Genomic DNA, 27,923 nt, shown 5'->3' on the forward strand with positions numbered 1-27,923 from the left:
GGCTCCACAATCATGGGGAAGACTGCTGACTTGACAGATGTCCAGAAGGCAGTCACTGACACACTCCACAAGGTCCCAGAGTCTGGAGGAAGAGTGGAGAGGCCACGATCCAAGCTGCTGGAGGTCTAGTGTGAAGTCTCCACAATCAGTGATGGTTTGGGGAGCCATGTCATCTGCTGGTGGAGGTCCACTGTGTTTTATCAAGACCAAAGTCAGCGCAGCCGTCTACCAGGACATTTTAGAGCACTTCATGCTTCCCTCTGCCGACAAGCTTTTTGGAGATGGAAATGTCATTCTCCAGCAGGACTTGGCCCCTGTCCACACTGCCAAAAGTACCAATACCTGGTTTACACACAACAGTATCACTGTGCTTGATTGGCAGCAAACTCGCCTGACCTTAACCCCATAGAGAATCTATTATAGAGAATATATGGGGTATTGTCAAGAGGAAGATGAGGGACACCAGACCCAACAATGCAGACGAGCTGAAGGCTGCTATCAAAGCCACCTGGGCTTCCATAACACCTCAGCAGTGCCACAGGCTGATCGCCTCCATGCCACATTGCCGCATTGATGCAGTAATTGATGCAAAAGGAGCCCGACCAAGTATTGAGGGCATTTACTGAACAGACATTGTACATTTCGGATTTTAAAAACATTTTTCAATCTGTTGTTATAAATTATTCTAATTTACTGAGATAATGACTTTTGTGTTTTCATTGGCGGTAAGCCATAATCATCAACATTAACAGAAATAAACACTTGAAATAGATCACTCTGTGTGTAATGACTCTATATAAGAACTGAAATAAATTAACTTTTTGATAATATTCTAATTTAGTGAGATGCCATAAATTGCCTCCAATAATGCCGACCTTCCATTCTCCACACATAGTTTCAGTATCATCTCACACTTGTCATATCTGCTCACTGGTGGCAATTATCTGGCACAAATCATTACATACATCCCCACCGTCCAGCTGAAGATCACCTTCACTCAAGCAATGGTCGGCAATGTATGGACCTCCCGTGGCTTTTACAAAAACTGGAAAATGCAATAAAAAAATAAAAAATAAAAACAAACAAAAAAAAAAAAAAAACACACAACAGTATTATCATCTATACACAATGTGAGGAGTATCTGCAGGTCTTGGTAGTTGGAGATTGTTGGAAAAAAAAAAACATGGCTGCCGTCTTCCAGAAAGAGCGCCACCCTTGTCTATGGTCTGGATCTGGTATAACAGCACCGGGAACAAAAAAAAACAAGCTGCAGTACCAGAGCCAGCCAATGGAGTAGAGAGGCGCTGTTTCTAGGAGACGGCAGTCGTGTTTTTCTAATCTCAAGCAACCTGCCGATATATGTATACATGTAATGAACAGTAATAGAAGAACAGCCCTTCCTCGCAGTTTACACCAGGAGCATGGCCGGTAATAACCACAATACTCGCAGATCACAAAAGCCTTAGTATGCAGAGAGCACCTCGCTCGTTAAAGACCTTTGTGCATTAATTAAAAAAAAAGCCACAGACCGTAACAATAAAATACCACCGTATAAAAGAGATGGGTCTGCACGAGAATAGTTATGTCACAGCTTTGTAACAGATGTCCACAGGTTGACACAAAAAAAAAAAAGTTAATATATTTCTAAAATAAGAAGTCCTCATATTCTTTAAATGGAGGTTTCTTGAGTAGACTGGAGATGTGGCCGTCTTAACTTGCTAGATGCCTGTAAAGAAAGAAGAGAGGAGTAAAATATAGTAAATGGGTCATTGTATTCCTAAAAAAAAAATTAAAATAAATTCTAGGTACAGAAATAGTTCCATGGATCGTGTGGTCTGGCCAGCAGTGTACTCACCTCTTCATAAAACCCAATATTATCGGGTTAGACAACTCCTGTCCTTACTAATATAAGTGACAGCCGGGATGGTTTTAGTTTCTATATGCTCCTGTATATAATCCCTTACAAGCTCCTCGAAAACTTTCACCACAACGGCTGTTAAGATTACTGGTCTATAATCACCTGGGGAAGAAGGTGTATTTTCTTAACTCAAAGATCCCATCCCAATATTTACTAGGTGTAATAATAATGTTAGCAAATACCTCCAATTAGAAATTTAGCATAGTTCTTCTGATTCGCTATGTCGTTTACCCCATGTGCAGGGCATTGCTGTAGCTTAAGTATCCATGGTTTTGACCACTAACAGCTAACTGACTGTCACTATATGAATGGCTGTAACCATGGATACCTAAGCTACTGTAATGCCCTGTAAATGGGGTAAGTGACATAGCTAATCAGAAGAACTATACTACATTTCTAATTGGAGGTATATGTGCATATTACTATTACTATACCTACTACATATTGGGGTATTATTTTGGAGAAGGAAATACCCCGTTAATGATAATGGGCATCACATTAGCCATGTGCTTGTCACAGGACAGTCTCTATAGATTATATATAGAGGGGCACAGCAATAACGGAGCCAAGTTCCCTAAGAATCCTTGGATGCAACACATCTGGGCCCAGGGCCAGAGTAAATATAGGAGCCTAGGAGAACACAGCGATTCAGGCCTCATCTGGTTTACTGTACTGTAAAGGGAGAACTAGAACGGTTACACTCGCCTCTTTCTTGCTATGCGATGACTCCGACAGCTTTAATTTGGCTTTTGTAAAGTAAACTGCAGGAGAGTCCTGGGGCACCTGGATACGAAAAAAAGGAAGATAGTTAGTTTAATCAAGCATTACAGAGAGAGAGAGCGCGAGACATGTATATTACAGCTGCACCTGGCCATGGACATCCATTGCATTTTGGCAGTCGGTCGGTGTGTGCGGTCACAATTCGGAACATAGTGACTACAGACTTTATTCCAAGACTGACAACCCCTCTAACCCACTGCCAATGTATCGAGGAGCTTCATGTCGCCTAAATTAACTGCATTTATAAAATAGCTAAACTAACCAAAATCCCACAATGTCAGTCCGCTATCTCATCCTTTTTCTCTGCTAGATTTCTAAAACTTAACATGGATAAAACAGAACTCGTCGTCTTTCCACCATCTCATTCACCCCCCCCCACCCCACCCAACCTATCTATCAATGTCAATGGCTGCCCACTCTCCCCAGTCCATCAAGCTCGCTGCCTCGGGTAACCCTGGACTCTTATCTCTCCTATAAACCACATATCCAAGCCCTTTCCACTTCCTGCCGACTCCAACTCAAAAATATCTCCCGGATCCGCACATTCCTCAACCACGAATCTGCAAAAACACTAGTGCACGCCCTCATCATCTCCCGCCTCGACTACTGCAACCTCCTGCTCTGTGGCCTCCCTTTCACCACTCTCACAGCCCTCCAATCCATCCTAAACTCTGCTGCCCGACTAATCCACCTGTCCCCCCGCTATTCCCCGGCCTCTCCTCTCTGTCAATCCCTTCACTGGTCCCCATTGCCCAGAGACTTCAGTTCAAAGCCCTAACCATGGCATACAAAGCCATCCACAACCTGTCTCCCCCATACAACTGTGACCTAGTCTCCCGGTACATACCTACAAGCAACCTCCGATCCTCACAAGATCTCCTTCTCTACTCCCCTCTTATCTCCTCTTCCCACAATCGCATACAAGATTTCTCCCGTGCTTCCCCCCTACTCTGGAACTCTCTACCCCAACACATCAGACTCTCGCTGACCGGGGAAACCTTCAAAAGGAACCTGAACACCCACCTCTTCCGACAAGCCTACAACCTGCAGTAACCACCGCTCCACCACACCGCTGCACGACCAGCTCTACCCTCACCTACTGTATCCTCACCCATCCCCTGTAGACTGTGAGCCCTCGCGGGCAGGGTCCTCGCTCCCCCTGTACCAGTCGCTGTCACATTGTATTCAAGATTATTGTAATTGTTCTTGTATGTATACCACTTTTCACATGTAAAGCACCATGGAATAAATAATAATAATAGCTGTACATGTAAATATTATTTTGGTTACTTACATATGTACTATTTTCCTTTACATGCTTTGATCCTTCCGTAGTCAGTGGCGTTGTCCGCTTCCTCTCAGATACCATCTGTCCGCCCAAAACTTTGCGCTATTAAAATATTATTAAAGAGATAAGATTGTAATATTAGAATACTGTAAAAGTCAGATTTAGGCATTTGTACTTGTGGATTCATTTGCAGGGTTATTTCCAAGTGAGACTTTTACAGCTTCTCCATATTGGTAAACAGGGTCCATTTTGTTTTGTTTTTTTATACGTATATTTCATTATCAGCTCAGACAGTAGGACTATTGGCATCTATTGGATTTTATTAACAATTGCACCTCATAATAAAAGTAACTAAAATTTGGTACGTTGTTAACCCTCTCACTAGATTTTCTTGATATAATTGGATGCACACTGTAGTGCATTCAGCGTGAGCCCGGAGGGGGGAGCGCGTGACGCAGCGTGAGCCCGGAGGGGGGAGCGCGTGACGCAGCGTGAGCCCGGAGGGGGGAGCGCGTGACGCAGCGTGAGCCCGGAGGGGGGAGCGCGTGACGCAGCGTGAGCCCGGAGGGGGGAGCGCGTGACGCAGCGTGAGCCCGGAGGGGGGAGCGCGTGACGCAGCGTGAGCCCGGAGGGGGGAGCGCGTGACGCAGCGTGAGCCCGGAGGGGGGAGCGCGTGACGCAGCGTGAGCCCGGAGGGGGGAGCGCGTGACGCAGCGTGAGCCCGGAGGGGGGAGCGCGTGACGCAGCGTGAGCCCGGAGGGGGGAGCGCGTGACGCAGCGTGAGCCCGGAGGGGGGAGCGCGTGACGCAGCGTGAGCCCGGAGGGGGGAGCGCGTGACGCAGCGTGAGCCCGGAGGGGGGAGCGCGTGACGCAGCGTGAGCCCGGAGGGGGGAGCGCGTGACGCAGCGTGAGCCCGGAGGGGGGAGCGCGTGACGCAGCGTGAGCCCGGAGGGGGGAGCGCGTGACGCAGCGTGAGCCCGGGGGAAGGCGCGTGACGCAGCGTGAGCCCGGGGGAAGGCGCGTGACGCAGCGTGAGCCCGGAGGAGGGGGGGAGCGCGTGACGCAGCGTGAGCCCGGGGGGGTGGGGAGCGCGTGACGCAGCGTGAGCCCGGGGGGGTGGGGAGCGCGTGACGCAGCGTGAGCCCGGGGGGGTGGGGAGCGCGTCACGCAGCGTGAGCCAGGAGGAGGGGGGGGGGGGGCAGCGCATGACGCAGCGTGAGCCCGGAGAGGGGAGCGCGTGACGCAGCGTGAGCCCGGGGGAAGGCGCGTGACGCAGCGTGAGCCCGGAGGAGGGGGGGAGCGCGTGACGCAGCGTGAGCCCGGGGGGAGGCGCGTGACGCAGCGTGAGCCCGGAGGAGGGGGGGAGCGCGTGACGCAGCGTGAGCCCGGGGGGGTGGGGAGCGCGTGACGCAGCGTGAGCCCGGGGGGGGTGGGGAGCGCGTGACGCAGCGTGAGCCCGGGGGGGTGGGGAGCGCGTCACGCAGCGTGAGCCAGGAGGAGGGGGGGGGGGGCAGCGCGTGACGCAGCGTGAGCCCGGAGGAGGGGAGCGCGTGACGCAGCGTGAGCCCGGAGGGGGTGGGGGTGGGGGGAAGCGCGTGACGCAGCGTGAGCCCGGAGGGGGTGGGGGTGGGGGGAAGCGCGTGACGCAGCGTGAGCCCGGAGAGGGGGGGGGGACGGCGTGACGGAGCGTGAGCCCGGGGGAAGGCGCATGACGCAGCGTGAGCCCGGGGGAAGGCGCATGACGCAGCGTGAGCCCGGGGGAAGGCGCATGACGCAGCGTGAGCCCGGGGGAAGGCGCATGACGCAGAGTGAGCCGGGGCGCATGACGCAGAGTGAGCCGGGGCGCATGACGCAGAGTGAGCCGGGGCGCATGACGCAGAGTGAGCCGGGGCGCATGACGCAGAGTGAGCCGGGGCGCATGACGCAGAGTGAGCCGGGGCGCATGACGCAGAGTGAGCCGGGGCGCATGACGCAGAGTGAGCCGGGGCGCATGACGCAGAGTGAGCCGGGGCGCATGACGCAGCGTGAGCCGGGGCGCATGACGCAGCGTGAGCCGGGGCGCATGACGCAGCGTGAGCCGGGGCGCATGACGCAGCGTGAGCCGGGGCGCATGACGCAGCGTGAGCCGGGGCGCATGACGCAGCGTGAGCCCACAGTGGGTGAGGGGGGGCACGTGACGCAGCATGAGCCCCGGGGGTGGGGGCGTGACCACGATGGCGTTTATGTTTACTTTGCTTCCACCATTCTGTGCAATAACGGCAGGGAGAAATAAAGTCCTCTCTAAAAAGTTACCTTAATCATCCCGCTGAAGGAACGTGAGCGGACATGCTTCTTTCCGCTGTTCAGGTCGGGCGTTCCTTGGTTATGCTTGTTGAACTACAATGGAAGATTCAAGTTAGAAAACTAACACTGGTTACTGAATGTATGAACGCTCGGGAGATTTTGCCGAAAGTATTTAATCGGCACCAGTCTGCAGGATTTGTTACCAAAAGAGAATCCCTGCATACAAAAAAAAAGTAAGAGCTGCATTTAATTTAGAAGTAACATAATAAATGTTAGTTTAGGGTTTACATGTTAGTTTAGGGTTTACATGCAAGCGGCTATCAAATCAAAGTAGATAATCCAAAGATGGCTAACTTAAGGGTTAAGTATCCATGGCATAACCACTTCCTGACATCCGACCATAGATGTATAGTGGTGCGCATGTAAGGCTATGTGCGCACGATCAGGATTGGAAGCAGAAATTTTCTGAGCGTTTCTGCATGTTCCTTGGTAGGATAAACGTTGCAGAAAAACCGCACAGTTTTTGACACGTTTTTGTACATCAATTAATGCTTTTTGGCGCTAAATAAAGTTATTTGGTGGGACATTGCTTAAACCCTTGGATTACTGTCAGAACTGGGGTGAATATATTGGTTAATTTAAATGATTAAAGAATGTGCCTGTTGTATTTCAAATAAAGTGTTGGGTCTGCATCTGTTTGTTTATTTAACTCTTTACTGGAATTAGTTTTGGTCATGAAAAGGTCTGGTTGACCCCTTGACATCACCAAACAAAAGAGCTGGGTGTCAGCTAGTCCCAGTCATCCAATCTTCATTAGCATTTCTATTCACGTAACTTATACAACAGCTATGAGCTGGTATTTTTAGCCTAGGAAGGTGCCACTATGCAAACATGGTCCCTGGCTATTTTTAACTGCTCACAGCTGTTTAGTTAGCAGCTACGTCCCCCCAATCAGCACTCAGAATCACTTTGGAGTCGCTAGTCTCCGCAACAGAAATTTGACCACTAGAATGTATTGAATGCGATAAATCCGCATGGTTCAGTGAACACATGTGGATTTACCTGCTTTCAATAGAACGCAACGTTTTGGACGCAGCAAAAAAATATGCGTCCTAAGCGCTGTTACGTCTGGATTGTGGGCACAGAGCCTAAAATGTAAAAAAAATGGCGTGGGCTCCCGAGCCATTTTTATAACCAGCAGAGGGAAAGCCGACCGCTGGGGGCTGATATTAGTAGACGGGGAAATTAGCTAACAATGTTCCCTGATGGCTATTAATATCAGCCCACAGCTGTTTGCTTAGCCTTTACTGGCTAGATTGCAGAGGGACACCAGAATTTTTTTTTTACCTGGGGTCCCCCTATAATATAGGGAGGATCCTAGCCCCCTCCGAGGCTAATATCACTCCTCAGCAGTCCCAGAAATGGCGCATCCATAAGATGCGCCAAATCTGACGCTTAGCCTCCGCTCTTCTCACTGCCCTGTAGCAGTGGGCCAATGGGGTTCACGTCAGCTTTGTATTGGCGGCTGACGTGATGCCCAGGTTAGTAATGGAGGGCGTCGGCGAACTCATCGAGAGGCTTGCACCGGCAAGATACATCACCACTCTCGACCTGACGAACGGCTATTGGCAGATCCTCAAGTCCCAGACGGTCAAGGAGAAGACAGCTTTCTTGACACCGGATGGGTGCTTTCAATACACTCGGAAGATGTTCGGGCTACAGGGGGCCCCAGCCACCATCCAGAGGGCTATGGATCAGATCCTAGCCCCACATAAGAAGTATGCCACAGCCTACCTTGACGACATTGTAGTTTTTTGGCTAGTCATCTACCTAAACTACAGGGCGTTCTGGATACCCAAAGGAAGGCGGGATTTACAATAAATCCAAAAAAATTCACCGTTGGAAAAGAGAAGGCCAAGTACTTGGGCTATGTCGTCGGGAAAGGCAAAATAAAGCCGCAAGTTAATAAAGTGGAGGCAATCCAGACTTGGCCGCAACCGTTCTCCGAGAAGCAAGTGAGAGCGTTCCTGGGAATGGTGGGATATTACCGGTGGTTTATCCCAAATTTTGCCATGATGGCCGCCACTGACGGATCTCCTAAAAGGCACCAGGTCAACCATGGTGAAGTGGACGGAGGAAACAGAGACCGCGTTTCAACTGTTGAAGTCAGCACTGTGTAAACAGCCGGTCCTGGTTGCACCAGACTTCAAGAAAGAGTTTGTGGTCCAGACAGACGCTTCAGAGGTTGGTCTAGGGGCTGCACTCTCTCTCGAGATAAATGGGGAAGAACATCCCATTCTCTATCTGAGCCGGAAGCTCTCGTCCTGTGAGAAAAAAAACCTATGCAATAGTAGAAAAGGAGTGTTTAGCTATAAAGTGGGCTGTAGATGCACTTAGATACTACCTACTAGGCCGGAAGTTTAAGATGGTGTCAGACCATGAACCGTTGAGATAGTTGAGGGAAAAGAGGGGTAAAAATGCCAGGGTAACTAGATGGTTCCTATCTCTTCAGGACTTCAACTTTTACGTAGAGCATAGGCCCGGGAAGTTACACAGGAACGCTGATGCCCTCTCTATCATTCCCTGTCTGGTATCAGAAGGTGCCCAATTGCTTTGGGCAGGGGGGGGATATGTGACAGTCACTGGTATGATATATGAGGGGAGGTATGTGTCACACAGGTTGCTAGCCTGTGTGAACTAGAACCAATAAACTTTCTGCCAGAATGTTATATGCTGGGGGGTTAACTATTAAAGGGTATGGTTTTATGGGAATGACAGAGATGGGAGGGACGTCATTCCCCATACCTCCACCTCCGGGTGTGGCTGAGCAACGCTTAAAATGTTCAGTCCTGATTTTTTCTCTCTGTTGTTGAGTTTGGAGAGGCAAGGTCTCCAGACTGGACAGCCATAGCTCAGGAGGGAGCTGAAAGCTGGGACTACAACCTGTGTGGCTAATCCCACACTGCTATGGACTGTGCTATCATTTATCTTTTATTTTGCCAGTAAGGCTGTGTTTATTTTGCTGGAGCTGCAGGACTTTATACCACTAAATAATGCCTGCAGAGAAAACACAGTTCCTGAGTCTACTTCCGGAAGCGGCCGAGTGAGGCGTCTGACCACAATATTATATATAAATATCTCATCCAGATTTAGCGAGAGAAAATATACAGTACAGACCAAAAGTTTGGACACACCTTCTGATTTAAAGATTTTTCTGTATTTTCATGACTATGAAAATTGTACATTCACACTGAAGGCATCAAAACTATGAATTAACACATGTGGAATTATATACCTAACAAAAAAGTGTGAAACAACTGAAAATATGTCTTATATTCTAGGTTCTTCAAAGTAGCCACCTTTTGCTTTGATGACTGCTTTGCACACTCTTGGCATTCTCTTGATGAGCTTCAAGAGGTAGTCACCGGAAATGGTTTTCACTTCACAGGTGTGCCCTGTCAGGTTTAATAAGTGGGATTTCTTGCCTTATAAATGGGGTTGGGACCATCAGTTGTGTTGTGCAGAAGTCTGGTGGATACACAGCTGATAGTCCTACTGAATAGACTGTTAGAATTTGTATTAAGGCAAGAAAAAAGCAGCTAAGTAAAGAAAAACGAGTGGCCATCATTACTTTAAGAAATGAAGGTCAGTCAGTCTGAAAAATTGGGCAAACTTTGAAAGTGTCCCCAAGTGCAGTTGCAAAAACCATCAAGCGCTACAAAGAAGCTGGTTCACATGAGGACCGCCCCGGGAAAGGAAGACCAAGAGTCACCTCTGCTTCTGAGGATAAGTTTATCCGAGTCACCAGCCTCAGAAATCGCAGGTTAACAGCAGCTCAGATTAGAGACCAGGTCAATGCCACACAGAGTTCTAGCAGCAGACACATCTCTTCAACAACTGTTAAGAGGAGACTTTGTGCAGCAGGCCTTGATGGTAAAATAGCTGCTAGGAAACCACTGCTAAGGACAGGCAACAAGCAGAAGAGACTTGTTTGGGCTAAAGAACACAAGGAATGGACATTAGACCAGTGGAAATCTGTGCTTTGGTCTGATGAGTCCAAATTTGAGATCTTTGGTTCCAACCACCGTGTCTTTGTGCGACGCAGAAAAGGTGAACGGATGGACTCTACATGCCTGGTTCCCACCGTGAGGCATGGAGGAGGAGGAGTGATGGTGTGGGGGTGCTTTGCTGGTGACACTGTTGGTGATTTATTCAAAATTGAAAGCATACTGAACCAGCATGGCTACCACAGCATCTTGCAGCGGCATGCTATTCCATCCGGTTTGCGTTTAGTTAGACCATCATTTATTTTTCAACAGGACAATGACCCCAAACACACCTCCAGGCTGTGTAAGGGCTATTTGACCAAGAAGGAGAGTGATGGGGTGCTACACCAGATGACCTGGCCTCCACAGTCACCAGACCTGAACCCAATCGAGATGGCTTGGGGTGAGCTGGACCGCAGAGTGAAGGCAAAAGGGCCAACAAGTGCTAAGCATCTCTGGGAACTCCTTCAAGATTGTTGGAAGACCATTTCCGGTGACTACCTCTTGAAGCTCATCAAGAGAATGCCAAGAGTGTGCAAAGCAGTCATCAAAGCAAAAGGTGGCTACTTTGAAGAACCTAGAATATAAGACATATTTTCAGTTGTTTCACACTTTTTTGTTAAGTATATAATTCCACATGTGGTAATTCATAGTTTTGATGCCTTCAGTGTGAATGTACAATTTTCATAGTCATGAAAATACAGAAAAATCTTTAAATGAGAAGGTGTGTCCAAACTTTTGGTCTGTACTGTATATCTGGGTGAATCATGTTGCCAGGTCATTTTTACAGCACAAAATACACCATAAAAACCAAGCCAAAACAATGCCAGGCACGTTATTTATTTATTTATTTTTTCACCATTTCAGAGCCAACTTGTGTTTTTTTTTTTTTTACTCTGTTTTCAAGTACATTGTATGGTAAAGTGAATAGTGTTATTCAAAACTACACCTCATCCCGCAAAAAACAAACCACCATATGAGTACGTCGGCAGAGGAGACTTTTTTTTTTTTTAAATCACACAAGTGAAATTTGGAATGATATGAAGAAGTTAAAAGCTGAAGGCTGATTTATTGCTGTAGTTGATGCCCTTGGGCTTATTACAGTCCTGCATATACACAGTAAAATCCTACAATGTGTATATCCAGCGGGGGGCGCCATATGACTAAGAAGAAAGATGTTTTCATTGTGCTCTTCTTGATCTATTAACAATTTTGAAGTGTAACGATACAAAAAGTTTCGCTCAATAAAAGAAACCTTTTATTTATCACAAAGCAAAATATCACAGTATGTTTATGCACATGTGTGGTTCATGTATCGCATCTACATTTAATTAAATTTAGGGTCCTCTAAGGTTAGGCGACGGTGAGCGGGGACGCCAAACCTTGTATGCTTTATTTAGGGTGCCAACCTCCGCGGTCAGGAAGGGCATTTCTTAGGGAAAGTATCAGGTCCTCCTTTGCCCTGTATCTGGACCTACTCAGTCCTGTAGTTTGCCGGGTATAATAGTGGATAACCAAATTCACTTTGTATATTCCATGAACTAGTGTGATATTTTGTTTTAATTGTGATAAATAAAAGTTAGCTTTTATTGGGGGGGGACGGGACTTCTTGGATAGTTAGATTTTGGTTTTATTCCTTACCTCATTATTATACTTAATAAAAAAAAAAAAAAAAAAAAAAAAAAAGAGAAAAGGTAAAAAAATTAATTAACTTTCCTTCATTTCTTCCAGACTTACAATTCATCTCAAGTACCATATTTTTCGGACTATAAAGATGCACTTTTTTCATGGGGCGTGGGGAGCACTGAATATTCATGCTCCTTAATAGCAGCACACAGTGTAGCCGAGCTTTGGCTCCTGCTGCCGGAATCGCCTGTGCCCCGCAGTTAAAGGCATGAATATTCAACCTCTCTCCACACCCATGGGCGTGGGGAGGGGGTGAATATTCATGCCCTTTAATAAGCGGGCACACACGATAGCCCGGCAGCAGCAGACACACGCCGCGGCTACGCTGTATGCCAGCTATTAAAGAGCATGAAGTCACTGCTCCCCGCGCACACAGTCCCGGCATGGGGAGCAGTGACTTCCGGCAGCTGATCTCTCCTTGTGAGCCGCGCATGGTAGTGACGCCATGCGCAACTCACATGGAGAGATCAGTGCGGGCAGACAGGACGCAGCGATGGAGAAGAGAAGAGAGGTGAGTAGGAGTGCTTATTTTTTTTATGTGCAGCGTGATGGGGATTAGGGGGACCATGCATACCAAAATAAGCATGAGGGGGCCATACATACCAGGGTAAGGATGAGGGGTCCATACATACCAGGGTAAGGATGAGGGGGCCATACATACCAGGGTAAGGATGAGGGGGCCATACATACCAGGGTAAGGCTGAGGGGGCCATACATACCAGGGTAAGGCTGAGGGGGGCATACATACCAGGGTAAGGCTGAGGGGGGCATACATACCAGGATAAAGATGAGGGGACCATACATACCAGGATAACGCTGAGGGGACCATACATACCAGGATAATGCTGAGGGGACCATACATACCAGGATAAAGATGAGGGGGGCCATACATAACAGGATAAAGATGAGGGGGGCCATACATAACAGGATAAAGATGAGGGGGGCCATACATAACAGGATAAAGATGAGGGGGGCCATACATAACAGGATAAAGATGAGGGGGCCATACATAACAGGATAAAGATGAGGGGGCCATACATAACAGGATAAAGATGAGGGGACCATACAGTCATGGCCAAAAGTTTTGAGAATGACACCAAAATTATATTTTCACATGATCGGCTGGCCTCTGGTTTTTATTAGTGTTTGTCTGATGTTTATATCACATACAGAAATATAATTGCAACCATATTATGAGTACCAATAGGTTATATTGACAGTTAGAATGAGTTAATGCAGCAAGTCAATATTTGCAGTGTTGCCCCTTCTTCTTCAAGACCTCTGTAATTCTCCCTGGCATGCTCTCAATCAACTTTTGGACCAAATCCTGACTGATAGCAGTCCATTCTTGCATAATCAATGCTTGCATTTTGCCAGAATTTGTTGGTTTTTGTTTGTCCACCCGTCTCTTGATGATTGACCACAAGTTCTCAATGGGATTAAGATCTGGGGAGTTTCCAAGCCATGAACCCAAAATCTCTATGCTTTGTTCCATGAGCAATTTAGTTATCACCATTGCTTTATGGCAAGGTGCTCCATCATGCTGGAAAAGGCATTGTTGGGCGCCAAACTGCTCTTGGACGGTTGGGAGAAGTTGCTCTTGGAGGACATTCTGGTACCATTCTTTATTCATGGCTGTGTTTTTAGGCAAGACTGTGAGTGAGCCGATTCCCTTGGCTGAGAAGCAACCCCACACATGAATGGTTTCAGGATGCTTTACAGTTGGCATGAGACAAGACTGGTGGTAGCGCTCACCTCTTCTTCTCCGAATAAGCTGTTTTCCAGATGTCCCAAACAATCGAAAAGGGGATTCATCAGAGAAAATGACTTTGCCCCAGTCCTCAGCAGTCCACTCCCTGTACCTTTTGCAGAATATCAGTCGGTCCCTGATGTTTTTTCTGGAGAGAAGTGGCTTCTTTGCTGCCCTCCTTGAAACCAGCCCTTGCTCAAAGAGTCTCCGCCTCACAGTGCGTGCAGAAGCACTCACACCAGCCTGCTGCCATTCCTGAGCAAGCTCGGCACTGCTGGTAGTCCGATCCCGCAGCTGAAACAGTTTTAAGATATGGTCCTGGCGCTTGCTGGTCTTTCTTGGGCGCCCTGGAGCCTTTTTGACAACAATGGAAGCTCTCTCCTTGAAGTTCTTGATGATGCGATAGATTGTTGACTGAGGTGCAATCTTTGTAGCTGCGATACTCTTCCCTGTTAGGCCATTTTTGTGCAGTGCAATGATGGCTGCACGTGTTTCTTTAGAGATAACCATGGTTAACTGAAGAGAAACAATGATACCAAGATCCAGCCTCCTTTTAAAGTGTTCAGTGATGTCATTCTTACTTAATGATGACTGATTGATTGCCAGCCCTGTCCTCATCAACACCCACACCTGTGTTAATGGATCAATCACTAAAACGATGTTAGCTGCTCCTTTTAAGGCAGGACTGCAATGATGTTGAAATGTGTTTTGGGGGTTAAAGTTCATTTTCTGGGCAAATATTGACTTTGCAAGTACAGTAATTGCTGTTAAGCTGATCACTCTTTGTCATTCAGGAGTATATGCAAATTGCCATTACAAAAAATGAAGCAGTAAACTTTGGAAAAATTACTATTTGTCTCATTCTCAATACTTTTGGCCATGACTGTACATACCAGGATAACGCTGAGGGGACCATACATACCAGGATAACGCTGAGGGGGGCCATACATAACAGGATAAAGATGAGGGGGGCCATACATAACAGGATAAAGATAGGGGTGCCATGCATACCAGGATAGGGATTAGGGGTGCCATGCATACCAGGATAGGGATTAGGGGTGCCATGCATACCAGGATGGAGGGATGCCAGGCATACCAGGATGGGGATGGGGACCATGTATAAAAGGAAGGTGGGGGCATATATACCAGGATGGGGGATATTGTCAGAATTGGGGGACATTACCCCTATACCAGTGTCAGCAGAAGACCCCCTCCCCCTTAAAAGTGCATCATGAACACATTTTTTGCTTACATTTTTTTTTTTTATTATTTTCCTCCTCTAAAACCTAGGTGAGTCTTATAGTCTGAAAAATACTGTAAGTATTTTGCATCTTTAAAAAGGTTTTGCTGCGGTCTTATGAAATTTGTGAGGTGCCATCAGTAAATATGGATGGGAATTGTAAACAATAGGACTCAATCCTTACCACAGCCCCCAAACTGAAGACCCCTTGCTGCCTATGGGTATGGTGAGTAAATACTGGACATGGCAGGCACCACGTAGATAGATATTACGATGGCGGCGGTCATCACATGATTCACTGATATGACCACCACCAGGCTGCCTCTTCATCTGTGTAGGTGTTTAAACCATTCAGCACATGTGCAGAGATACAGCTTCAGCGCCTGCGCAGAAGAGGCAGCATTGGTGGTCACATGGGTAACAACCGCCATCTTGATAATTATGGCATCGGGAATCACTGCATCCATCGCCGCCCGTGGGCAGCAAGAGGGCGCTGCAGCCATCGCCGCCCGTGCGCAGCAAGAGGGCTTTAGCTTAGGTGCTGCAGTAAGGATTGCTTTTCCTATGCCAGTAAATATCAGTTTGGTTATTCTAGAAATTTCCGCAGGCATCAATACAGTTCTAACTTTGCTGCTGTTGTGCCGCATGTCAGCGGGTTGTGCGGTGCGTGGGGATTGGTGGCTGCTGTCACACGTCAGAAAGAAATATATCAAGGAGATTCCAGAATGACTACACACGGCCATACCTGTCGGATGAGCTTCTTCTTCTTGGCAGAATCTGGCATATGGTGGACGTGTTGAAACAATTCTCTCAATGCTTCCTCGGTGCGTCGTTGCGTCAGCTCCTGCTGAGACGTGGAGGATGAGGGTGATGATCCTATCAGACTTCTTTTCTGGCCTTTCAGATACTTAAATTCGTTGTGGGTTTGAGAGGATAAAAGCTCCAAATCATCCTACAGGAACAGGACAGAGGGAAAATGTGAACAACGCTTTCCTTAACGTCTCCAGATTGGTGGAAAATACTTAACACACAAAATCTTAATAGACTTTTTTTTTGCAATCTGAGCACCGTTGTTCTGAGCAAGGGATTTTGGGCTGGCTACAGCCACCACTAGGGGGAGCACACAGCATTTAGTGTCTCCAATAAAGCAGCATACTGCCCCTAGTGGCAGCAGCAGGTCGATACACTTTAAAGGGCTACGCCAATCGTATTGATTTATGGCTGCTCCGGCCACAGGATGGGAATTCAGAAACAGTGCTGAGCGGGCTGTGCCCTGGGCAGAGACAGTGATTCCAGTCTCATTCATGAATGCTACATCCTGCTGTGTGCATGAATATTAATTATGGCCGTCCCTACTGCCAGCTTTTCATTTTATCACTTTCTTCCTGAACCTAATCAGCCTTGAGAGAATATATTATAGGTGTGGAAGATGTGACATATGGCTGTCTTGGGCTGGATCCAGCTGCTGATTTACCTGATTGATGCTTACATATGTCGCACACACACAGCCAATTCTCAGCAAATGCATATAGGAGACATGAGAGCAAAGATAATATTAAAGGGGGTCAGTCACTCCCCCCCAAAATGCATTTTAAAATGGGCTATACAGTGTTGTAGGGGACTTCGCACCTATAATAACCGTAGGAGCCCCGAACCTCTTACTCATACTGTGCCTGAGAAAATAAACTTAATTCACATACAAATGAGGGGGCTATGGTGCACCCTTGGTGTGCCCAAGAGTTTGGTGCACGGTTTCGCCACCTCATTTGCATATTGGGGCCCTCATCCGCTTCTGATTGACAGTGCTGGGTTTTCTGAATTCTGGCGGCGTGGGCGCGACTGCGTGTTCTCCTCGCTGTCTCCTTTCTTCTGATGGCACTTGCTGCACTAACACACCTGGAAGTGGCCAGCATCCTAGACAAGGAGCTCTGCACTTACAAGCTCTTTCCTATAGAGCTTGTAAGCACTGCTCTGATGTAGATCAGATAGATGGATCCAGTGCTGCTGTGCTCCTTGGATACTAGAGACGCAAAGCTGCCTCATATTGCAGTGTCAGAGAGCACAACTCCAAACTATCATGAGAAGATCACCGCCCTGCGACAAGCAGCAGGGGAGCGGTGCTCTCCTGAAAATGGAAGATTAGATGAACCCTTTAAAGTGAATCTGTCCCCAGATTTCACATTATAAAAACATCATTCACTATTAAATAGAGCTCTTAGACTTGATGTGACCGATGTACTTACTGTGAAAATCCATGTTCGAATGAGATTATAATCCAGATATTAAAATAAGCATTTTAGGAGTCCAGCTAGAGAGAGAGAGCTCATGAGTCCAGATCTTATACGTTTCTGCCCACTAAGTCTGACTTCTACAGCTTGTACTGAGCAGTGTGAGATCTCAGCAGGGATGAGGGACACTGAGGAGAGGTCAGGTCCATTTAGTAATGTATGTAGTTTGTGTTGTGAAGACAGGTTAGACCTGCTTTAGATTTCTATTACAGCGAGTCCCTGACCTCACCTTGTGTATAATCCACTATGTGATGTACATTATTACCTTTGAGGCAGGGGTTTTGCTTCCGCTGAAGTACAGCCGGGCGTACTCCCGTATATAAGCAGGGGCCTAAAAGCAAGGAAAGAACCACGTTTAGACACATCTTCAGCACAGATGGTGAAACATTTCATTGTAATCCATTATCATTTGTGGAAATATGCAATTATCCCACATTAGGCAAATGTATTCACATGTAAGAAGGAGTGGGACGACAGCGGCTGGAGAATAACCAGCCAATATGCAATTAGCGCTCAGCTGTATTAGTGGTTACAGCATCTACGATAATCCTGTACCAAGCCGAGCAGCCGCCTCTCCAGGAACATTATTAAAGGGACATTTCCTCCACTTCTCCAATGTCTAACATACCCCATACCCTGGGGGATAAAACAGGCATTAGATTAAGGATCCGCAGAATGTAAGGTTCTACCTCCAGGAAATGTATGAAAAAAAGGACAGCCATTATTGTGAATGCATTGCTTCCTTATACACCAAAGATTAATTTGCCTGTCCTATTTCCAGGCTGACAGTGCATGCCTTATGAAAGTGCATGCCTTATGAAACTGGAGAGATCTTAAAAAGTGATATTTTTTTATTATACGGTAATATGTTACATAAAAAAAAAAAAAAAAAAAAAAAAAAATCAATCACTTTATGACAGATAGACAGAGATACATAGATATACAGTACAGACCAAAAGTTTGGACACACCTTCTCATTTAAAGATTTTTCTGTATTTTCATGACTATGAAAATTGTACATTCACACTGAAGGCATCAAAACTATGAATTAACACATGTGGAATTATATACTTAACAAAAAAGTGTGAAACAACTGAAAATATGTCTTCACGGTGGGAACCAGGCATGTAGAGTCCATCATTAAATCATTAAATGAGAAGGTGTGTCCAAACTTTTAGTCTGTACTGATAGAGAGATGGAGATGTATATATTTAAAAAAAAAAAAAAACACACAACATAAAACACATCCTTTTATAATACCAAACCTATGTAACGTGGGGGGGGGGCGATTTACAAGAGGGTCAAAAACCTTCTGACACTTTAATGAATACAATGATGACCTGTATATTGGCGGTCCGCTATGAGCTGATGTAATGCCATATACCATACTGCGAGAGGCACACGAGAGTCAATTACCGCCGGTTTCCTGACTCCTATGACCGGCGATTCCCGGTCACTCGCCATTTTTCCCCACGTCCCACTGCCACACGGGACTCCCAGGTTTCAGTGACACATTTTTTTTGCCATCACGGATTAAAACTAATTAGTTTCAAGTTCGTTTGTGTATGGGTGTCCGCATATGTTTTCCAGACTGGCATGACGGCGTGTGTTAGAATGGGAACTTATTGAATGAGTCCGTGTGTCACATAAATCAAGCGAGGGGTTAATTTATATGCAAATAATACACTTAATTTAATGACTAAAATATGAAGCAGCAGCTGAGACTTCATTTGGTTTCCATGTAATATTAATTAACATTTTTCTAGGGCGTCTCGTTATGACGTGATATACAAGTTACTGGTGTGATTTAAAAATTAAAAGGAATGGGGGGGGGGGGGTTTGAGGTACACAAATAATTTTCATTCAGCCTAATCATGAGCGCTGCAGACAGTCGAGCAGCGATACTGGTATATAGGGCTCCCGCCTACACATCATTAGGGGCGACCTTCGGCGCTTTATCAGCTGACTAGCTCTGGTCACTGACACAAATGTCTCGTGGGGCCTGAGAGATGTGAACATCCAGCTATAAAACTAATGTATTAACAGACAAATTGCTGGAAAGTGACCACCTGGGAATCACAGAAGTGCTCGCAATTCAGAAATGATGAATGGTAAATGGGCCACACAGGAAAAAGTAAAGAAAAAGCAACAAACAATGCCATTTATTGTATCGCTGCCAGGGAAATCTAGCTGTATCATCCAATCAGGATAATACATTTAAGACTTTGATACAAAATGTTTTTTTTACGTAAAGACATTTCTTAGACAGAAAACACCACAGAAGAGAGGCCATACTTACCAATACCAATATGCAGGCTGCAGCAGGCTCCCATGATATAAAGCAGACTAGTTTCACAGAAGCAAAAAAAATAAAAAAATTGTATCTATGGACCGGCTGAGTACAGATAGTGTGGAAGAGTAGGACAGCTCAGCGAATGATCGTTACACCTTTACTTATAATTGGGTGAGGGGCATACAGGGCACACTTACCTTAAAAAGTTTTTGAGAATGTTTAATCATGAAGGTGACCCCGTTGGTCAGCTTTATTATGTGTTCTTGCAGATCATTTGCAGTGACCTAGGATACAAATAGGAAACGAAGAATGATATAACCAGAAAAAAATATGTACTCTGACTTACAAAAACTTTAAGAGAACGTAGCTGTGAAGTTTCACTGTAATCTTTCAGAAAAGCCAAGAAAATGTCTGATCGAGACATTGGAGATTTACAAAAAATAAGCCTGGCTCATGTGACAAATGGGTGTGGCTTAGTAGAAAGAGGATATCCGGGACATCGTGAAAAACAAAAAATGTGCCTCAACACCTACAGGCAGGTAGTTGCTACTTACATGCCTGCTGTGCCCAGCGCCGTTCTTCACTGGCACAGACCGCTCTTGCCGGCAATTCAGCTACTTCTGCTGACGTCATGTGGACATAGCGGCGGCTTCTTTTCTGCTCCGTCGACGGGGCGTGACTTCCAACGTCATTCTGATTGACAGTCGGCTCCACCAGTTTGACAGCCAGAGTCCCGCCCTGTCAATAGAGCGGAGCGGAAAACAATCCGTCGCTCTGTCGACGTGACATAATAATAATCATCTCCTCTTTATTTATATAGCGTCAACATATTCTGCAGAGCTTTACAATTCAGACACATCATCATCGCTGTCCCCATTGGGGCTCACAATCTACATTCCCTATCAGTATGTCTTTGGAGTGTGGGTGGAAACCGGAGAACCAGGAGGAAACCCACACAAACACTGGGAGAACATACAAACTCCTTGCAGATGTTGTCCTTGGTGAGATTTGAACCCAGGACCCCAGTGCTGTAAGGCTGCAGTGCTAACCACTGAGCCACCGTATAGTGCTAACCACTGAGCCACCGTGCTGCTCATATGACATAAGAATCGCCGCCAGGAGCGCTCTGTGCCAGCGAAGAATGGCACCAGGCACAACAGGCAGGTAGGCAGCAAACACCTGCCTGTTAGTGCTTAGGCACATATTTTGTTTTTCGCAAATTCTCGGATATCCCCTTTAAAGAAAAAGCTCAATTATCCATTCGGTCAGATGCAGACCCAGGTTCTGCAAAACACTGCTCTCTATGAAGGCACTAGGCAAAGGTTGGCACAGTATTCAAGTAACTCGTGCCTAATTATTGCAATGTAGGGACCCCCTTAACTGGCAAGTTACAAGTGTTCCCCTATACAAGACACCAAGTCAGACTATTCTGCCATCCTGAATGAGACGGATTGGTGAATCCTCCTCCTACCACTCCGGACTTACATTCTTGGGCCATATGATGTGCGGTGCAAACATCAGCGCCAGGTTGTGGGCAGACATCTTGTTGCGGTCTTGTTTTTTGGCCGTTTGGTACAGGAGATCCAATAGGAGCTTAAGGAGATTCCTGTTGGGGGATGGGAGAAGCAAAAACAAGAGTTGCAGGACCTCGATCTGCCGCTCCTTATCAGGTCTCCCCGTCCGGTTACCCTTGTCATCAAAAAGCATTAGGTCTGTGAAGGAATAAGAAACACAAGTTAAAGATGAAATCCTTGGCCTATTGAGTCCACCGGCTCCAGCCCACGCACAGTGGGACATGTTTTGTCCAGTAATACAATGACAGGAAGCTGTAGGCTTCAAGGTCACAGACATCTTCCATACGTGATCGCACCCGTCATCTACACTGACTCATTAGGTCACAAAGCTACAACCGTAGGAATTCAGCAGCTGAACAGTGAGATGCAAGTGAAAAGGTTAATGAAGTGCAAAAATCTATAGGGGTATTACAGTACTTTTTTTTATACCAATATTGGTAAATATGGGAAAAGTTTGGTAAACAGTTGTCAAGTTGATAAAAAGTTTCACAACTGGAATACCCTATTTGAAGGGGGCTATAAACAGTCACAGTCATGAGAACAACCAAGTATATCCTCTTTGAATTCCAAGTTTTTTTACGTTCCAGGACATAATCTGGTCCTCAGAAAAGGTCAGATGAATCACAAAATTAGTATTTTACGATATATATATATTATTTTTTATTTCCTTGTCTAGAGTATTCGGGCGTGTGTTAACCCCAATGTCAAGGAGGAAAGACATCAGTAATGATCTTAGAGAAGCAATGGTCGGTGCTCATCAACCTGCGGCGGATCATAAGGCCATTCCGAAAAAATTTGGAGTCCATCATTCTACAGTGACAAAGGTTAAAACAATCAAGTTGATAATCTTCCCAGGAGTGGACATCCCAGCTAATTTACTCCAAGCTCAGACTGTGCAAAAAAACAAAAACCAAGAGCTACAGCTCAGACTCAAAAGGCCTCAGTTAGCATGTTAAATGCTCGAGTTGATGGCAGTACAATTAGAAAAAGATAAATATGGCTTGTATGAAACAGTTGCCAGGAAAAGTAGTTTTTTTTTTTAAAAACAAAAAACAAACGAACATGACAGCATGGCTTCCGTTTGCATAGCTGGATCTGAACAAACTACAAGACTTTTATAACAATGTCCTTTGGGAAGACAAGAGCGGCTTTTCCCAATTTGCTGTCATGGGAAAGTTAGGACAGCACCATACACATCCTTCTAAAAATCAACTTATAGGGTGCAACTGTAGCCAAACAATCTGGCATCCATGGGACATATTTATCAGATAGTTAAATAAAACCCACATCTAAGTATTGTTCAGCAAAGATAACCCATTGCCTTTTTCCTGACTTGTCAGTTTCAAAAAAATAAATGTATTTCCAATGAACTAACAATTCTGGAGCCTTTTTAAAGAACTCTTTGTTGTAATGTCCCTCTGTTGTTCCTCTAGGAATTGTATGCATAGATTGACAACTGGGTCTTCCCAGCTCGGGAGGTGTCCCTACGCAGTCTAACACTGTCTAATCAGTACTGGACTGTCAACCCCTTTCACAATTTAAGTAGCTAATTTAATCACACATTTCCAGGAGGAATAAGAGGACGTTCGGGAATGGATATTTCATGGGGAATACGAGACAAGTATGTTCTGAAACCGACGGATCAGGAGAGATGACAGGTCCTCTTTGTGAAGAGATTCCCTTCGTGGTTCTCTCTGCTCAGACTTCTGCTTTTATTAAGTGAAATGACACATTTTATTGCAGTTTTCTACTGAAATAAAAAAAAAAAAAAACAATTTTCAACCGCAGTTGTCAGTTCTCACCACACTTACCCGTCCTGTACTGACAGCACAGCTTACCTGCGATCTTCAGATGAGCGTGGTAATGCCGGTGTGTCAGCAGGGGTTCAGGTAATTCACCCAGGAACATTTTTAGTAACGTGGCGACATCATTAGGGTGAAACTCTCCAGAATCCACATCGATGTCAATTCCACTATTGAGAGAGTCTTTAAGAATCTGCAGACGATTGCTGTTCCCAGGGATACGAAACAACCCTTCAGTGCGGAGATCTGAGGAGACCGATGTTAGCGAGAAGAAGCTCAAAGAAAATTCTATACTGAGAAAAAGAGTCAACGAGCAGAACGAGGCTTCATACAGACGGCCGGGATGTGGCCCAAAACCTTTATAGCACTGGGGGCCTTATGGGCCGAATTATTAGCATCATAAGATATTAAGAGGGGGATAAGGTAATACAAAAAATGTAACTAATGCAAAGGGAAGTGCACCCGAATAACTATGGGAGACTTTGTTTTCTCCTCACTGTCAGGAGACAAGCCAGGGAGCATTGAGCAATGTCCAGAGGCAGCAAGAGGGACCTCAAATGGAACGGGTCATCAGAAAATTAAAGGGGCTTCCCACGAACAAAAGTTCAGTTTAATCAATAGATTATGATTATTTATTTATACAGCGCCATTGATTCCATGGTGCTGTACATAAGGAGGGGTTACATACCAAATACAGATGATATCACTTAAAGTAAAACGAACTGATAGACTGGTATAGAAGGAAGAGGACCCTGCCCTTGCGGGCTTACATTATACGGGGAAGGAGACAGTAGGTTGAGGGTTGCAGTAGCTCCAGTGTTAAGGAGGCAGCGGGGTCATGGCAGGCTGTAAGCTTGTTTGAACAGATGGGTTTTCAGGTTCCGTCTGAAGGATCCAGGTGTGGCGGATAATCGGACGTGTTGAGGCACAGAATTCCATAGGATGGGGGATATTCGGGAGAAATCTTGGAGGCGATTGGGTGAGGAACAAATAAGTGTGGAGGAGAGAAGGAGGTCTTGGGAAGACCGGAGGTTATGTGAGGGAATATATCGGAAGATTAGTTCAGAGATGTACGGAGGAGAGAGGTTATGGATGGCTTTGTAGGTCAGTGTTAGTAGTTTGAACTGGATACGCTGGGCAATTGGGAGCCAGTGAAGGGATCTGCAAAGTGGGGTAGCAGAGGAGTAGCGAGGTGAGAGATGAACGAGTCATGCAGCAGAGTTGAGGATGGACTGGAGGGGTGCGAGAGTGTTAGCAGGGAGGCCACAGAGGAGGATGTTGCAATATTCGAGGCGGGAGATGATGAGGGCATGCACAAGCAGTTTAGTAGAATTAGGGTTGAGGAAAGGACGGATTCTGGAAATATTTTTGAGCTGGAGGCGACAGGAGGTGGCGAGAGCTTGGTTGTGGGGTTTGAAGGACAGGGCAGTGTCAAGGGTTACTCCGAGGCAGCGGATTGTCTGTACAGGGGAAAGTGTGGTGTAATTTATTGTGATAGAAAGATCGAGTGGGGAAGATACGCGAGATAGGGGAAAGATGAGGAGTGCAGTTTTGTCCGCATTGAGCTTGAGGTAGCGGGAGGAGAAGAAGGAGGATATGGCTGCTAGACATGCTGGGATTCTGGACAGCAGAGAGGTGACATCTGGGAGTCATCAGCGTACAGATGGTACTGGAAGCCATGGGATTTTATGAGCAGTCCCAGGCCAAGGGTATAGATTGAGAAGAGCAAGGGTCCCAGGGCAGAGCCTTGAGGGACTCCAACAGAAAGGAAGCAGGGTGAGGAGGTAGTGTGGGAGACGCTAAATGTGCGGTTGGAAAGGTATGAGGAGATCCAACATAGGGCAAGGTCTTTGACGTCAAAGGAAGAGAGGATCTGTACTAGGAAGCAGTGGTCTTGGAATGATAATAATTTCCACAATTGGATGTGTTTAAATAAAATGTTCCTGTGCTGAGATAATGTTATAAATGTGCCCCTGCTGTGTACTGTGTAATGGCTGTGTCTGACCGTGCAGGAACATGGTCTGATCATACCACATCTCCTGGGCAGGGGAGGAAGCAAAAGAGTATACAGACATTACAGCACCGGATCACAGCTGATTCTTTTTGTGAGGCAAAACATTTCACTACCTGTTTTTTTAAACAATGTTTTACTTTGAAGAAAGAATCAGCTGTGATCCCCTGCTTTAATGTCTGTATACTCTTTTGCTTCCTCCCCTGCCCAGGAGATGTGGTATGATCAGACCATGTTCCTGCACGGTCAGACACAGCCATTACACAGCACACAGCAGGGGCACATTTATAAGATTATCTCAGCACAGGAACATTATATTTAAACACATTCAATTGTGGAACTTATTATTATTCCAAGATCCATTGATTAAAATGAACTTTTGTTCATGGGAAAACCACTTTAACTATTATTCAAAAAAAGATTTTTTTCCCTTTGTAGGCTGAATACTAGACTCGCATTTCATGTTTACTACAGATGATTTTTCAGCAGTCTCATCATTAGATATTAAAATAACACCTCTATATACAGTAGATGACACAGGATCCACCATTCACAATAGGTGATGTCACAGCTCACCTCCTCCTCCTCCTCCTGTACAATGACTGATAACACCTCTATATACAGTAGATAACACAGGGGACCCACCATTCACAATAGGTGATGTCACAGCTCACCTCCTCCCGTACAGTGATAACAGCATGCTTATTAAACACTTCAATAAAAAGAATAAATACAAAATTGGTCACCTATTGATAACACAGATGATCCAGGGGCAGTATGAATCAGACAGGGACTACATGATCTCAGCCAGGCAAGTTCAACTCTGAAACGCTGAGGTACTGTATGTTTCAGAGAATAAAAATAGTTTAATGGCCGCTGGGGACCGAGCCGCAAGGGAGACTAGTCAGACAAGCGGGTCCCTGGCGGCTTCTTCCCGCTTACTGCCCTGGATTGACAGGTCTATCCATGCATGTGCGTATAGGGAGAGACCTGTCAGTCACTGGTAGCAGGCGGAGAGAAGCCACTGGGGACGCGCCTGTCTGACTGGTCTCCCATGCAGCACGGTCACGGTGGCCATTAAACTAGGTTTTTCTGTAAAACATCGCAGCGTTTCAGGGTCAAACATACCTGGCTGAGATCATACAGCCAGTGCCTGATATATGCTGCCCCTGGATCAGCTGTCAGGTTCCCTTTAAAAGAACAAATTTCTGGTGCCCACCTAAGTTGCTGAAGAGAGTTTAACTTTGAGCCATTGGTGAAAGCCAACGTAACATTGCGGAAGGTGCAGGAGTACTAAAGTGAATAGAGTAAAGACTATACAATGAACTTATTGGGAGCAACATAAAGTTCTGCCAAGACTATTATCAAGTCTCCTCCGAGCTTGTGACCTTCCTCCTGGGCAGAATAAAGTAATCTGCAACGTTCTTGTTAGCAGAGCCCATAGCCTAGTCTTTGCTTACATAGGCACTTATGTCCATTGAAAAGTGTCTCCGTGTTCCTGTCTTTATAGTGTATGTGGATGTAGCCCCTCTTCGTGGCTTCCACATGACAGTGGGCATACGCTGTATGACCATTTCCACTAAATACAGTGGGTGAAATAAGTATTCAACATGTCCACAATTTTCTGAGTAAATATATTTCCAAAAGTTGATTGACATGAAATTCTCACCAGATGTCAGTAACAACCCATCAAATCCACACAGGCAGAGAAATCAAACAAGATATGCCATAAAATTAAGTGTAATAATGAGGAATGACATAGGGAAAAGGTATTGAACACATGAAGAAAGAAAGATGCAAAAAGCCCGGGAAAGTCATGCATGCTCACCACGCAAGACGCCATTGCTGAACAAACATGTTCAAGCGCGTTTAAAATTTGCTAAACAACATTTAGACAAGCCTGTGAAATACTAGGAGAATAGTTTCTGGTCAGGTGAGATCAAGATTGAACTCTTTGGATGCCATAATACACACCATGTTTGGAGACCAAAAGGCACTGCATATCACCCAAAAACACCATACCAACAGTCAAGCTTGGAGGTGGGAACACCATAACATCATGAGGTGGGGTGTTTTCAGCATACGGCACTGGCACACTTCATATGTTTGAAGGAAGGATAAATTTACAAATGTACAGAGACATTCTTGCTAAAAATCTGCTGCCATCTACCAGGACGATGAAGATGAAACAAGGGTGGACATTTCAGCAAGACAATGATCCCAAACACACAGCAAAAGGAAACTCTCAACAAGTTTCAGAGAAAGAAAATAAACCTGCTAGAATAGCCGAGCCGATCACCGGACCTGAATCCAATAGAAAATGTATGAAGTGTGTGAAGTGGGATTGTGTGGACGTATAGGCCAAAAACCACACCTGAGCAATGCCTGCGACTAGTTTCTCCATACAGCAGGCGTCTTGAAGCTTCAACATCAACAAAGGCTTTTGTACGAAGTATAAAATTAATTTCAGTAAGCGCGTTCAATACTTTTTCCCTGTGTCATTTCTCATTATTACACATAATTTATGGACATCTATGGTTTGATTTCTTTGCCTGTGTGGATTGGATGGGCTTTACGGACTCATCACTTGTGGCAGACTATGCCGAATTATTCATTACTAGTTCACCGCTTAACCCCAGCCGAGGTGTGTGAATGGAAGAAAAAAAAAAAAAGAAAAAAGGGGGACACAAAAACTTTAAAAAGGAAAGTAACATCTGGAAAAAATATTGCATTAAAATAAAAAAAAAATAAAAAGAGAAGAGAATAGTGTAGGAACCTGCAAAAGAATAAATCAGCAATTACAGTAATCCTCCATAACTTTCTGCCGCAGCCTCTAGGTGGACATGGCTGCAGTGGAGATGTCAGGTCTACAGCATGTGACCGCTGCAGCCAATCATGCGCTGTTGCAAATCACCAATGCTGCTATGCCACAAAGACAAGTGGTAGCAGCAGAAAAGTTGAAAG

At 45.8% G+C, this 27,923-nt stretch overlaps 1 protein-coding gene across 2 annotated transcripts in view; it reads right to left on the reverse strand.

Moving 5' to 3' along the window:
• Positions 1-783: 783 nt before the first annotated feature.
• The window catches only part of ARHGAP19 (Rho GTPase activating protein 19), a 49,005-nt gene continuing 21,865 nt past the window's right edge, over positions 784-27,923 (reverse strand). For both annotated transcript variants that reach the window (XM_073681332.1, XM_073681331.1), the window contains exons 4-12: positions 22,985-23,194; positions 21,058-21,284; positions 19,770-19,856; positions 17,545-17,610; positions 15,737-15,943; positions 6,279-6,362; positions 3,993-4,088; positions 2,624-2,701; positions 784-1,726 (exon numbers count right to left, since the gene is read on the reverse strand). In XM_073681332.1, coding sequence (XP_073537433.1) covers positions 1,670-1,726; positions 2,624-2,701; positions 3,993-4,088; positions 6,279-6,362; positions 15,737-15,943; positions 17,545-17,610; positions 19,770-19,856; positions 21,058-21,284; positions 22,985-23,194 — 1,112 coding nt within the window. In that variant the 3' untranslated portion in view covers positions 784-1,669. The remainder of the gene's footprint in view (positions 1,727-2,623; positions 2,702-3,992; positions 4,089-6,278; positions 6,363-15,736; positions 15,944-17,544; positions 17,611-19,769; positions 19,857-21,057; positions 21,285-22,984; positions 23,195-27,923) is intronic.

Source organism: Phyllobates terribilis, unplaced genomic scaffold (assembly GCF_046119375.1).
Source record: "Phyllobates terribilis strain yellow unplaced genomic scaffold, ASM4611937v1 Scaffold_5__5_contigs__length_657084704, whole genome shotgun sequence".
In the NCBI taxonomy this organism is placed as follows: domain Eukaryota; kingdom Metazoa; phylum Chordata; class Amphibia; order Anura; family Dendrobatidae; genus Phyllobates; species Phyllobates terribilis.